The sequence below is a fragment of the Pempheris klunzingeri genome, chromosome 17, assembly GCF_042242105.1.
Source record: "Pempheris klunzingeri isolate RE-2024b chromosome 17, fPemKlu1.hap1, whole genome shotgun sequence".
NCBI lineage: Eukaryota > Metazoa > Chordata > Actinopteri > Acropomatiformes > Pempheridae > Pempheris > Pempheris klunzingeri.
The window spans coordinates 15,510,036-15,524,692 of NC_092028.1; the positions used below are offsets into that span (position 1 = coordinate 15,510,036).

Genomic DNA, 14,657 nt, shown 5'->3' on the forward strand with positions numbered 1-14,657 from the left:
CAAGATAATGTCATCAAAAGCCTTTTATAATTCATCATACCTAATCTTGTCTGACATTTCTAACTTTTCTTATAAATTTAGACAGCAAATGTGATGCAGGGACTTTAAAGGGTCTGAGGCATATACTCTGCAATAACATAAACTAAGACGTTTAATTACAATTCCATTACAGGTAGATGAATAAAAGGCCAGCACACTTTGATGTCACATCTTAAATACATTTATTAATCCATTCCAGGTACCTGATAGATTAAACACACACAATTAATAGCCAGCTTCAGCTGTCTGTCCACCAAACGCATGCTTATTATAACATCACACCAACAGGGAGAGCAGCAGGCAGGTACAGAATATTTGAGGTTTCTGGTCTTTGCATCAAACAATCTGGAAAGTCAGGATTTCCATGAGAAACCCATTATTCAAGGAAGGACAGATGGCCGTCGTCGTGTATGTTTATTCTCTTATTTCAGGATATCACAGAACTCTGTGGGGGAAAAAGAAGCAGAACAAGGCAAGATGTTAGTATCATACAACAATATAGTTAAGAAAGATGACAAAAGAAACAATAAATTCTTTTTTGGCTTTCTTGAGTGCATACTTTTATCATGTTTTGGTATGTGCTTTTTATAGAGAGCAATTTCAGCACCAAGTAATGGACAGCTCCCCTTGTAGTGATGGCTCCTTTTCCGGAGTGCTGGCAGCTTTGTCAGATGTTTTACATGCACCCACCTTCCATCCCGATCTTGCCATCACCATCCTTATCCGCTGCAGCCATCAGAGTCTTGGTCTCAGCCACAGTCAGCTCCCTCGCCCCCGGAGAGAAATTCTGAAGGAACAGCCTGATGGGCGCACAATAAATAGCAGCAATAAGTTCAGCAGTGTATTATCATTGGCTTTATCTTTTCTGATGGCATTTTGTCCCCCTATAGGCCTTTCTGAGCTGTCATAACCCCCTCGCCATCAACAACTCACCAGTCCTCCCCTCACGAATCACTGAATTCATTCAAAGTGGAAATGCTGCTCCATTTCTACGTTGACCTCTGCCCGAGGGTGTATCAACATAAATGTAACACACATGCAAAAACACACCAATCCGTATCTCTGTTCCAGCCCTTAAACCACACACACAAACACACACATACACACACTATCCTTACTTGAGCTCCTCCTCCTCAATGTATCCACTCCTGTCTTGGTCCAGAACTGTAAACACCTTTTTTCCATCTGTCTCAGATGAGCCAGTTAGTCCCACTTGTGCAAAGAATGACTTGAAGTTGAATGTGCCTGGAGCTATAGAGGGAGAGAAAGATGAAGAGAGCAAGGGAAAGGGACAACAGATGTGGGAGTGTGAGGTCAATCACAGAATGAAAAGAAAGCAAGAACGGCAAGAGGCTGAATAGGGATGTCGCATTAACTCATTCGCTCAGATGACTTTTATTCTTTAGCTGATGACATTTACCAATATTCACCCTGCAGCAGATCACTTTCCTTATTATGCTATTGAAACAGTCAAAGCACACTTAATATTGCCCATAGGTCTGATGCAAACCTAAATGTTAAAAGCTTTACTTATCAAACCACAGCGGAAATTCTGATGTAAGATGAGTTACCTTCAAGTGATTGATGCTGAATAAGACTTGCAGCCACAGTGTGTGAAATCAGAAGATTGAAAAAATAATACTAATAATCTCATTATAAGGTTGGGAAAAAAAGTACTTCTAACCATAAGGTGATTTGTCTGCTACCCATTCTTTCCTTAAATATTTCAGTTTTCCATCACCTCTCAAAATAAATCACAATAATACCACTTCCTTGTATTGATACATGCAAAAATTAAGTAGGACTGACCAAGTTTGAATGTTATTTTGCCTAAAACATTGCCAACAGGGTTTTCTTGAATAAAGGGTATATAAGCACTGACATTTGATATTCATCTGAGAGGTTGAGCTCTGTCTGCCTTGTCATGCAGACATAATTTCTAGAGATAAATGATTAAGTGCTTTGGGATGTGGGGGCCGTATAGCTCGTGTGATTTGGTCTCCTCTGTGTGAATGCTCAACATAAACACTTTGGTATCCGAGTGGTAACTGCTCTCCTGCCACATGGCTGCTTGGTTACCTGCAGGAGCCCTGTCCCCACTGTGCACAACACATTGTACAGGTATCCCTTGTGGGAGTGGGAGTGGGTTTAACAACGCCCGTCTCTGTGTCTCTGTAATAAGTGAGTGGATGCACGATCACCTGCTGTGAAGTACGTGTTCTTGTGTTAACAATCAAGATGCGTGTGTATCAAATGTGTATCTCCCTGCGTGTGAGTGTGGAGTCTGACTCACTTTGACAAGCCTGGACCGCTGCCTTGATGTCCTCGTCGCTCAGCATCCCTGCAAATGCCATGGTCCTCTGTAGCTGCCTGAGGGTTGCAAAACCACACGCACGGAGGAAATGCAAAGTGACAGTAAATGAAACTGGTGCAGGTGTTTTTTGCTGTCAGGTAACAGCCTCTGTCAGATAATAACAGTCAGAGATGGGTGGACTAAACATTATTCCTCTGTTGGTAGTCTTCAAGGGCACCAGCACAGTCAAAAACAAGTTGCTGAGTTGTACCTTTTATCAGTAGGGCTGTACCATTTTGACAGTAAGATGCAACCATATGAACAAAAGATATAACTCTGAATTGTTTTCTCAGAGAGAAATTGATATATTTCATTATAAGACATGGTATACATTTCATGAGCACTGACTGGTGATCCAAGCTTTATTGAACAAAATGGAAGAATTTCCTTTAAACTGAGAAAGTTGTTGCAACTTAAAGGAGCAAACAAAAATAGGACTGAGCATCCTATTTTATATCCCCCCCCCCCTCCTCCTCCTCTAAAGCAAAAGAATTGAGATGCTCCAAGGCACAAACACTCACAGAACTGCCAGATATCATCACACAAACATCGCCGTGCACATGAATTTGCAAAAAGCTTGGTACTCACCGTGCTTCGGGTGAGGTTCGCACTCTCGGAAGCCTATGATCTGCAGATCTCTGCCTCTCTTGCTTTGTGCCTATAAGCCACTAACACTCTCTTGCAGCTTCGTGATCCAGAGTGCAAGAAGCAACCTGACGTATCTGTCCTCAAACCCAGGGAGATTTCCCCCCCACACCACAGAGTGCCTCCTCCTCCTTCATCAGTTAATCAGAGCAGATAATTTTCTCACTGAGATTGTTTTGCAAACATAGGAAACATTTTTTTTAAACACAATAAAAAGTAATGATATCCCAACCTGATAATCATAAATATAAATGTATTTTCATCAGTGCAAATGTCCTACAGTCATACAATATTTATCCTACCACTTCAGGTGTTAATACTACTGCTACAACAACTGATGCTATTACCATTGGCATCATTGTCGTTGTTAATATCAATATGACAAAAAACTGAAGCAGGTGAGCTCAGGAAATGCAAAACTTTTCAGTAGATGAGATGAATGTGGTAAGTATCAATCAGCCATGTGTGTTCTTAATCTCAGTATTAATTATGTCCGCTAACTTTAAAAACATGTAATGAAGACACTGTGTAAACAAGTGAATTTGCAATTTTCATATTTCAGCTATATAAAACAGTGGGTAAAGATGTAAAATATTGTGTGCTATGGCTTGAAAGTCATTAAAACATCATCGTATCGGAAAAAAAACATAGTTAGAGGTATTGCTGTTTTTAAGTGAGATAAATAGCCTATGACAAATGGACTCTTCAAGAGCATTTTCTGTACATACATTTCCTGTATGTGTAGCTATTGTGATCACTTTTTTCTTTTTTTTAAAAGAGTGTTTCATTATGAGGGATAACACGTTTCCCAGAAAATCTAATCCAAAGGCCAAAGATATTCATATGAAATCACTCGAGAGAAAATGAGAGAAAAAAAACACAAGAAATAGATCGTGATGCTTTTGCCAGCATCAGTGCACCAGTCAAACTGGCCTCATCCACTCTCCGCTCAGTAGTTTATGGCTGCCGTAAATCCAGACATAAACATTTATTATAGACAGGTCGTCTTTCTTAAACAGTACTGCGTGCCTCACGTGGTTGGCGAGTGACTGGATGTAAAACGCTTTCTTCAGCTTTGATACAAAGCACTGGATTTACATGACTGATAATAAAGCTCGAAGCTGATTGGCCCCGTGTGAGGTATTCTTTGTTGTGATTGGCTGGGATACTTGTCAATCATTCGAAGGTTTCCGCCTCATTCCGTGACGTAACGTTGTACAGGAACATGGCGCTTTGGAGGAGAGGTGTTTCATGACAGTCAGGGCATTGATTAATTTCCTTTAGCTATGTTGATTGAAATAGCTTTAGGGAACATACCGCGAATATGATAGGTCGTGAAAGGTGATCGCTCCTTTTGTCTCTATGGACAACGGAACACTATATTTCGCTGCGGTGTTTGCTGTCGTCAGCTGAAACTGTTAGCGTTGATATGCTAGCTGAGGCTAGTTAGCTGGCTAATAGTAAGTCGCTAACGTCAAACAGACAAAATATGCTTGTTTATGTAGCTCACACTGGTGTTAAACTGCTTCTCAATGATTAAAACACTTCGGTTAGCAGCACACCAGCCATTTACTGTTTAGGACGACGATTCCAAGCAGCTAGCATTTTGTTAGCTAAGCTAGTAGGATGAAGAGCCGCCATGGATATGTTTTGTTGCTGGCCAGTGGGATTTTTCTGTCGGCGTTCTGGCTGTCTGAAGGTGCCCCTCTTCTGTATCCTCACAAATCAGGTGAGACAGCTGACAAGCTTCATGCTGAGACACACCTGAGCGACTGTTTCTTCACTCACTTCAACTCTTGTCCATCCAGCTGCTTAGCTAGCAGGTGTCTCTGTTAGCCAGTGTTTCCTGGGGTTAGCTGTTGCTAAACAGCAGCTAAAAGCTAACAACACAACAACCTGCCTGCATTTCCTGCTAACCAGTGAATTGTTGTGAGTGTGCGGTTACCTGCATTACCTGGCTGTTATTTCTTTCAAGGAATCTACAGGATGACACTTGCACTGTGTGTCTGTATGGGCTGGTAAATCTTTTAATAATTCTCAGGACCAATAACAAACTTGTGAGCACAAAAACATTACACTTTCCTCCACCAGAGCTCCAAAAATACTTATTAACCACATAGTTTGATTCTGATTGATAATTAACGCAAATAAATCTGCATCCAGGTAGCTGTGGTGTGTCTAGAGCCTATTACAGAGGGGCAGGTACAGAGGTGATTAACCTTTCAGTTGGGTTGGTCCAGTTATTGACATTTAACTAAGTTTATGGTACAATGGGCTGGATGTTGCCCAACCAGCATGGAAACACTGTTTCTTATTGTTTTGAAGTTAACCCTGAATGAACCTCTGATGTTGATTATAGTGCCAATTCTTTTTTCCTACGTCGCAGGTTTTGTCATGGGCGTAGTCATTTGATTGTATATGCTATATTATATATGCTATGTTATTAAAACCAAGAAAATCCAGCTTAAGACAGAATTAAAGAAATGGGAACAAATTGATAGTATAAACGAAAAATTACATTTCATGATCGTTCATGATTGATGGAAATCATTGAATTCATTTGTCAAATAAAAGAAATTTAAATATTTAGTTTCGTTCATTTCACCACATTGTTAATTGATTTACATTGGGAGGTTTAAGCTATTTTCACTGTTTTCCAGACAAAATTTTGAATTTTTGTCTATCAATAAATGATACATCAATTCAAGTAGATTAATCCATTACAAAAGTAACAAGACAGAGGCAAGGAAATGGTTTCAGTGTTTTCATGCTTCTCAGAGCAAGTGGCTCAGTCACCACGGCCTCTCCTGGAATAATTTAACCTGTTTCTTCATGAAGAAATGAATGAATGACAGTGAATATGCTGAAGTGATTGGTAATGTGTAACATAACACATTCCAAGCTTATCAGCACCAGTCAATGATTAGCAACTGTGCTGTTTGCTTAATCATAAGACAGCATACAGGAAACTGATGTTGCAGCTTTTTATACCTTTTATTACATAGCAACCTGTTCTTTGGCCCACTTCCTCGTTCTTAATTTTCCACTGTGCATAGATGTGGTACAGTAAGACCCGATTGTTTAAAGTTTTGATTTAGGTTATTCCTTGTGGCTGAGATCACACATAAAGGAATAACTGCAAAGTCTCTGTCGCAAAGCCTGTCTTCAGGTGACATGCTGTTAATGCAAATCAAACAAGGGTAAAGGTAAACAGGTGTGTTTTAACTGTAGTAACAGCCAGGTTGTAGTGGCATGTTTAGTCTGTAGATCAACGTGGACATTGACCTTAACCTACGGCTACACTGTTCAGCAATTCCACCTCAGGCTGTGGGGATGTTGCTTTTACAAAATCACCTATCCGTTATGTTGCTGTCAGGGACTCCAGTCAGAGCGCCTTTGCTCCAATTTTACACCAAATATCTTTTATTTTTGCAAAAAATCCAAAAAACAAACAACAACAAAAAGGCAAAAGAGAATGCATGCAGATGTTGACTGCTTTATATGATGTTGTTCTCTTTGTTTTAGCAGTTGAAACATTGTTGATTTGTAGTTGAAAATGACAGGACATAGCCTTGCAAATATTGATCCTTACATGGGCAGTCATAAGTATTGGCTGCTTCAGACCCATGGCCTCTATGTTTGATTGATGAGGCTTTGTGCTTCCAGACAGACAATTCTAAGCCAAACCCAAACATGTCTGCCAGACAATGCCATCCTTCATCCTCTATGTATCTGAAACTGCAGACTTCCACTGTTGCGCACACTGGTGGGTGAAAACTGGAAAAATGGGTCAGCTCCCCCTCTTCGTGAATGCCTACTGAAATATGCAGTGGAACCGAAATAAGACCTGGCAGCTCCCTGCCGTATTAGTCCCAAAAACCAGTTGAGTCATTTGGTGAGGCCTGCCAAGTCATAATATGAACCCATGACTCAGATAAGGCCTAACTGAAGAGAACTGATCCCATGTAGAGCCGCCGTGACCCAGCTCCTGTTTTTTCTGTCTAGCTGCTGCTGCAGCCTCTCTGTGAGTCCTGCACTGCCTGGAACCCTGTTGATCTGCTGAAGCAGACAGGGGGGGTGTTTGAATCAAAAAGCTGCCCGCAATTACAACCAAATGTTTTTCACAGGATTGTGATGAAGTCAAGCTTCGGCTTTAGTAAAGCCAGTTGGAATTCTCTCACAGCGGCCTAAAACAGATGCTCATTTTGTGAGCTGAAATCGTAGATGTTGGAAATGTTTTACACACAAATAACATGTTTTAGATCTGCCTGGAAAGACGTTATTAAGTCTTCGTGCATTGGCTTGCTCTTGATTTCATTTTGACAGTTCTCGCAGGTCTAGAATTTTCAAATGTCATACCGGAGTCAATTTCATACCGGAGTGGTCTTATGGTCGGATTTGTGGATGACCCCATTCAGGGGGTTTCCGTGTCTGGGTATGATGCTGTGGGAGGCAACTGTGACATGGAAGCAGGGAGATGATGTCATGCAGTAGATATTGTTTCCTGTTGTAAATCTTTAGAGATTTGATATAGCTCAACCACCAGCTCAACTAACACTTCACAGAAAAGTGGTGAAAAATGGAGATTTAGACCAAAAATTTATTTATCTTTGTGTATGTAGTGTATCTTCACTGGAAAGCTTTTACTGAACTTACTTCTGATGGAGCAGGGAAAGCCCAACCAGCGGTGTGTCTGCCTTTTGTTCACCCTACTGTGACCTTGTTTCTTCCCTCCAGACAATGTTAATTCCTCTGGATTGCTCTCCATATGTCGTCATGTTTACGCTGTGGCTGTGATATTTGTTGTAATGTGTCATATCTGGAGATTATGTTAAGTGCTGATTGAATAGTCTGACTTACAACAAGCTTAAATAATTTTGAAAAATTGTGTAGCCTGTGGTTTTTATTGATGCGTGTTAAGTAGATTTAGTCTATTAGGTTCATCTGCAGCAATTTTCCTCTGTACTCCTGTTCCTCACAGGTCCAATTGCACCACAAAGAAATTGTGTTTAACCTTCAGTAGCCCATATAACACTCACCAAGGCATGCCCCTCCCTCCTGATGTCGATGATAAATTGCTAAGTAGGAAATATAACTTTAATTTAACAGGTGTAAGTACATACCTGCATTTAGAGCTACATCCACTGGGCCTGTGTCCTGACTATGGACCCATTTAATTTTTAATTCCTCTTCTCATCAATATTTCACCGTAGAGGCTGTTTCTCTTTTGCAATCTTTAGTACGGAGGAGAGGTTTCTGGAAATAATCCAGTGGAAAAGGCCATCACTTAGGGATGGGTAAAATATCAGTGTTTGAGGTATTTCAGCTGACCGCAGTTTGCATCACAGTAAATGTCTTTTGGCTTTTCCTCAAAGCTAAGTTGTCTGTGGTGTCTTTGGCTGGACATGATCTGGAGATGTACACTAACCAGGGACAACACAATTTTACAATTTACTATGCTTTGGAGTTATTGTTTAATATGTTTTCATGTAAGACATTTGTAAAAAGTCAGCATACATGGAAGAATTTTATTTTGATCATAAGTAAAGAGGCCATATGAAGCAGCCCAGTCTATTTTTGTCAGTGATAGCTTGGTGGACTGGGGTAGACATGAAATGAATCTCAATCTTGGCTGACACTTTAGATCATATCTAATGCTCCCCAGGGAGATGAAGTGATTGCTGTTCATCTCATCAGCCCTCTGACGGGCCGTGCTGTCTGGATACACAACTGTTCCATCTGATCAGACCTGACTTGTTGGAAGATCACTGCTCAGCATGTTTCAGGCCCTAGAAGTCCTTACCTCAGGTTAATTTCAAGGGAATATTTTATTCATGATTTGGGCGAAGGCAGGACTTGATGCCAGATTAATTCAGTTTTTCACAAGACCGTTAGTACTGAGGGTTTGAACTGAGTTATGTAATGGCTATTTCTGGTCCAACAAAAGTGATCTTACAGGTCTGTGTCTGGAGGTGATGTTGTCAGACACTTCAAAGACAAACCGTTTGAGTGGGCATACTTTGAATGGGCACAAATGCCTGGAAGGATTGCACTACAGCCGTTACGGCCTGGTCATCACCTGTTCTCGGCTGCCGGCTGAGACGATCTACCAGACCAATTCCCAAGCTTTTTGTAGCTAGTAGTCATTTTGACTCTGTGAACAGGGCTCAGGTTTAGAAATGCCAGAATCAAGGTTTTTTAGAGATAACTGTCCACACTGAACTTCCAAAATGGTGAAATCTTTCTGTCGGCAAACATCAGCTTTTATGAATAACGGCATCGTCTGGTGAGGAGTCAGACAGACTCATCCCAGTTTCTCTGCTTGGTATCAACCTCTGTTCGGCCGTGTCCCACTCTCCATGTTTCAATAAAGGGCGACACACAGTTTACATGTTTTCATTGCCATTTTAGCAAACTTCCTGTTTCTTTTAACATTTGCATGTATATAAAATAGATTTATCAAAAAGAGTAGCTCACAGTAATTCCTGTGCTGCTGCACTAAGAGCATTCACCATGTCACAATTTCATGCTTGTGAAGAGTTTAACAACCCAAGCTTAGCTCAGATTTGAGAAAGCTCATCTCCCCCTGTATGGGGGGATTTACCATTGCAGCACCACACTGTGCCCTTTTCAGATTGATCCCATCTGGAAAGCATTTACATATTGACAGAAATATCAAAATTGAGATATGTTTTAGCAGCTTAGTGAAGACATGTTGGCCTTAGTCTGGTTTTATTATTTATTCCAAAGAGCTCAGACAGTTTGTGTTTCAGTCATTCTCAGATCTGTTCTTTCTCTCCATCATGTGCTGACAACTAGAATTTGTAGTCTGGATGTTTATAGTTTTGGCGCTTGCTGTCATCTGTAAGGAATTTGTAGCTGACCAGAAGGAGACTCGGTAGGTGTTGATTCTCCCTCCAGCAGACAGGATGTACCTGACAAGTTAAGGCCGGTGGGAGACAGAATAAACACAGGAGGGAGAATGGGGAGGAGAGTCTCATGCAGATCCTCAATATTATTTCGGTACACACTCTTAATGCGCACATTCATGCTGAGATATGTAGTGGGCTGAGATCAGGTTTGCTTTTAGTACAGTGTAATACAACATAGTGAAATTACACAATAACAAACATGTTGCACGCTTGGATTCAGCAAGACTCCCAGACGACGTCCAACTGCATTTCTGGCTGCCACAGTTGGAGCAAGCGCAATAACAACAAAATCACACGTCTGTTTTAGGCGAGAGGGAGTGACTTGGACGCCTTCTGACTGTTTGCTCACATACAGCGGCTGTGACTACAGCTGACAAGCGATGAGTGCTCTGTACCTTTTAAACAAGCAGCCAGAAATAAGCAGTGATATGTGGGACATGAGAGGACAAGGTGGACGTGGTGAATGAACATGGTGATAGGCTGACCTTTCCTTTTGCAGTAGTTAGAATTATAAAATGCGCACAAATATATCACCCAGACATGTGATCCATCTTTGTGAGCTTCCAAGCCAGGGAGAAGACATTTTTTAGACAAGGCTATCACCAACTTTTACCAGGTTCTTAATTATTATATACACTCCCCTTCAAAAGTATTGGAACAGTGAGGCCAGTTCCTTTATTTTTGCTGTAGACTGAAAACATTTGGGTTTGACATCAAAAGATGAATATGAGACAAGAGATCAACATTTCAGCTTTTATTTCCAGGTATTTACATCTGGATGTGATACACAACTTAGAAGATAGCATTATTTGTAACGGAACACCACATTTTTAGGCGAGCAAAAGTATTGGAACAGATAGATTTAAAATACATTAACGTGAAAAGACTTAATATTTAGTTGCAAATCCTTTGCTTGCAATAACTGCATCAAGCCTGTGACCCATTGACATCACCAAACTTTTGCATTCTGCTTTTGTGATGCTTTTCCAGGCTTTCACCGCAGCCTCTTTCAGTTGTGGTTTGTTTTGGGGGGTTTCTCCCTTCAGTCTGCTCTTTAGCAGGTAAAATGCAGCTCTACAGGGTTGAAGTCTGGAGATTGACTTGGCCAGTCTAAAACCTCCCACTTCTTGCCCCTGATGAACTCCTTTGTTGTTGTGTGTTTTGAATCATTATCTTGCTGCACCATGAAGGATCTCCCAATCAGTTTGGTTGCATCTTTCTTTAAATTGGCAGACAAAATGTTTCTGTAGACTTCTGAGTTCATTTTGCTGCTGCCATCATGTGCTACATCATCAATGAAGATGAATGAGCCCATCCCAGAAGAAGCCATGCAAGCCCAAGCCATGACATTACCTCCACTGTGTTTCACAGATGAGCTTGTATGTTTGGGATCATGAGCAGATCCTCTCTTTCTCCAAACTTTAGCCTTTCCATCACTTTGGTAAAGGTTCATCTTTGTCTCATCAGTCCATAAAACTTTGTCCCAGAATTTTTAGGCTTGTCTCTGGACTTTTTGGCAAATTCCAGCCTGGCCTTCCTATTCTTCTTGCTAATGAGTGGTTTGCATCTTCTGGTAAGTCTTCTGGGAACAGACTGGTCTTTCTTTACAGCTCTCACAATGTTTCTGTCATCAACTGCTGCTGTTTTCCTTGGTCTACCTGTTCGACGTCTGTTACTTAGTACACCAGTGGTTTCTTTCTTCTTCAGGACATTCCAAATGGTTGTACTGGCTATGGCCAATGTTTGTGCAATGACTCTGATTGATTTTCCATCTTCTCTCAGCTTCACAATTGCTTGTTTTTCACCCATGGACAGCTCTCTGGTTTTCTTGTTGGTTACGCCTCTAACTATAAATGCAGTCTGCACAGGCAAAACCCAAATCTGAAACTGAACGTAGACATTCAGCGCTATTTATTGTTTGAATAATCAATGTAACAGGACACAGCAGGGCAACAAAACACACCTGTCAGTCACATGTTCCAATACTTTTGCTCACATGAAAAATGGGTGGGTTCAAACAAAAGGTGCTAACTTCTAAGTTGTGTATCAGATCCAGATGTAAATACCTGGAAATAAAAGCTGAAATGTTGATCTCTTGTCTCATATTCATCTTTTGATGTCAAACCCAAATGTTTTCAGTCTACAGCAAAAATAAAGGAATTGGCCTCACTGTTCCAATACTTTCGGAGGGGAGTGTATATTCCTGACCTATTTCAAACCAAAATCGGGTGTAAACGTGGTTTTGTGGCCCATTATCTTTATTTATTGCAGGAATACACCACAAAGGCTGTAATAAATCGGGTCTGTATTTTGTTTGTGAAGCAGTCTCCAGAACAAAGATGTTGGTTGCACTAAATCGGAAATCGGTTGCACTAAAATGGAAAGCTTCAGCTGTGCGAGTGAGTGTTAGTCAGCAGCTGAGCAGCACGGTGGGTGGGTTGCAAAGCCGCTGTCAGCTCTGACACTCAAACTGCTGGGCCAGCAGCAACCTCACTGGCGCGGGCCCACACCTGCTGTCACCACTGCTGCAGCATCAGCTGCTTATCGGCCAGTGGAAACCCCACAGCTGTCTCTGAATGGCTGATGAGTGGTAAAGGTTGGGTGGTGTGGTGTCAACAGTCACAATTACTGTCACGTTATTTTTGCAGAAACTGTAAACCGTTTAAAGGTCCCATTTTACGCAATATGCACTTTTTAAATGTCTTTTCATTTTCATTTTCTGAGTCCACCTCACTGTTCGCTATTGTTTTTTCCTCACTAGTGCCAGCTCTTGCTAACACAAGGATGTGGAAGGCGAGAGTGTTCAGACAGCTCTAGCAGTCATGTCTGCTGTGTATTTGGAATATTAAACAATGTATACTGTCCTAGTCGGACCTCCGGATACAAGTATGAACTTGAAAAGGAGCAGAATTTGGGACCTTTATTTAAAAAAAAAAAAAAAAAGCTTGTTTTGACTTTTTAATGAAAATTATTGTATGTCTTGCACAGATTTACAGCTTCCCACTGCAGTGGAGAAGTGAGTGACAGAAGAAGTTGCATTTTGAGAGCACTGCGCAGTTTATTTCTGTTGTCAAGCTTGTGTTGTGGGTGGATGCAGAAGAAGAGCCAGTACACCCCTGTCGTGCTGTATTACTGTCAAACACACTTATGTTTATGCTCGTAACAAGGCCATCGGATGCCTTCTTCCATTCTCTTCCAAATAAATTTTGAAGCACAGCAATACCTGCGAATGATTCAGCATAGTGTGTGTGTTTTTTTTCTTTTTCTCATTTCAGACGGAGGCACAGGCGACACGCTGTCTGTGTCTGTCTACCTGTCCCTGGTGGTGTCACTGACGGCGCTTGTGGCCTTGGTGGTGTTGCTAGTGAACTGTGTGACCTGCTGCAAGGAAAGGGAGATCAACTTCAAGGTGAGAGCCCTGGCAGGCAGGTAGCCAGACAGACACCGCTTCACCTGCTCCCATGTGGGCCACACCTAATGAATACAGAGTGGGGATGGAGTGTAATGGACTTTAGGTTCTGTGTTGAAATATATGCACTGAAGTGTTGAAGCATCATGACGAGCTCTTGACTTTTGTTGGTGCAGGAATTTGAGGATCACTTTGACGATGAGATCGACTTCACTCCACCAGCAGAGGACACGCCTTCTATGCAGTCCCCAGCTGAGGTGTACACCCTCGCTGTGTCCCCTGTGGCCCTGCCTGGACCCCCACACCTCCAACCTCCTGCCCGCATCACAGGTCAGACACACACTCACACTCACAGATAAATGCATTTATACTGCCTGTCAGAATTGATCATAGGGCTGCCCCAACTAGGGATTTTACTCCAAGCCATCAGTAGACTAGTCATACATTTATGATATTAATTTAATTGTTTAAATATATTTTTGCTGGATTTATGTCATTGTTTTTTCTGTTGCCTGAAGTGCCATTTACTTCCGTCTTTGTGTTTTTAGTGTAAATTTTCAGAGAATTCAAATTTTAAATATGCAAACTGTTTAACCTTAAATATTTAGGAAAAAACATAGAAGATTGGTTTGTTACATTCTCATGTGCCTTTTTATGGTACATACTGTAATTGGAGCATTTTCATTTCAGAAGAAAGACAAATCTGATCGGGATCTTAAACTTGCTACCTGACATTATCCAAGTCTGTTTGGTCAAATATCTTTGGTCAAGTGCCTTTACATTACATCCTCATTCACCCATTCACACATCATTCATTCAGGAGGGAGCTAAGTTGGGGGAGACTATTCTGTCACACACATTCACACACAGGAGCAAGTTGGGGTTCAGTGTCTTGACACTTCGACATGCTGACTCAGCCGACCCGAACCAGCGACCTTACGATTGATGGACGACCCACTCTACCTCTGAGCCACAGCCGCCCTTAGCAGAGTCTTAATTAACATAGTTTTGTGGTTGGTTTCACAGAGGGATCCACAAGCTTCCAGGTAGCACGTCACACTCTGAGTTACATCCAAGAGATTGGCAATGGCTGGTTTGGCCAGGTAAGATTAGTTTGCTGTGTAATGTAAAAGCTTTGTATTGTCCCAAAAACGTAAAACAGAATGATAAGTTGGAGTAGGCGTGTCGCAGTACACTGGTATTGATGTTTATTGTGATATTGGACAACTAAATATATCTACAACTAATATTCTCTAAATAATCCTCATCCTGTCCAGTG

At 41.4% G+C, this 14,657-nt stretch overlaps 2 protein-coding genes across 3 annotated transcripts in view; one reads left to right on the forward strand and one right to left on the reverse strand.

The window, feature by feature from the left end:
* Positions 1–253: 253 nt before the first annotated feature.
* pvalb5 (parvalbumin 5) lies at positions 254–4,996 on the reverse strand. 2 transcript variants are annotated; one of them, XM_070848013.1, is made up of 5 exons: positions 4,983–4,996; positions 2,333–2,409; positions 1,158–1,290; positions 730–839; positions 254–484 (listed from the first exon to the last, which is right to left on the reverse strand). In XM_070848013.1, exons 2-5 carry the CDS (start codon positions 2,391–2,393, stop codon positions 462–464), a joined length of 327 nt encoding a protein of 108 aa, XP_070704114.1. In that variant the 5' UTR covers positions 2,394–2,409; positions 4,983–4,996; the 3' UTR covers positions 254–461. The 2 variants fall into 2 exon arrangements, with proteins under 2 accessions (XP_070704114.1, XP_070704113.1); XM_070848012.1 differs by lacking the exon at positions 4,983–4,996 and adding an exon at positions 2,981–3,160.
* Positions 4,265–14,657, forward strand: part of lmtk2 (lemur tyrosine kinase 2) — a 28,842-nt gene continuing 18,449 nt past the window's right edge. The window contains exons 1-4 of the mRNA XM_070848010.1: positions 4,265–4,766; positions 13,245–13,378; positions 13,555–13,708; positions 14,405–14,481. Of these exons, the coding sequence (XP_070704111.1) occupies positions 4,664–4,766; positions 13,245–13,378; positions 13,555–13,708; positions 14,405–14,481 (468 nt within the window). The 5' untranslated portion in view covers positions 4,265–4,663. The remainder of the gene's footprint in view (positions 4,767–13,244; positions 13,379–13,554; positions 13,709–14,404; positions 14,482–14,657) is intronic.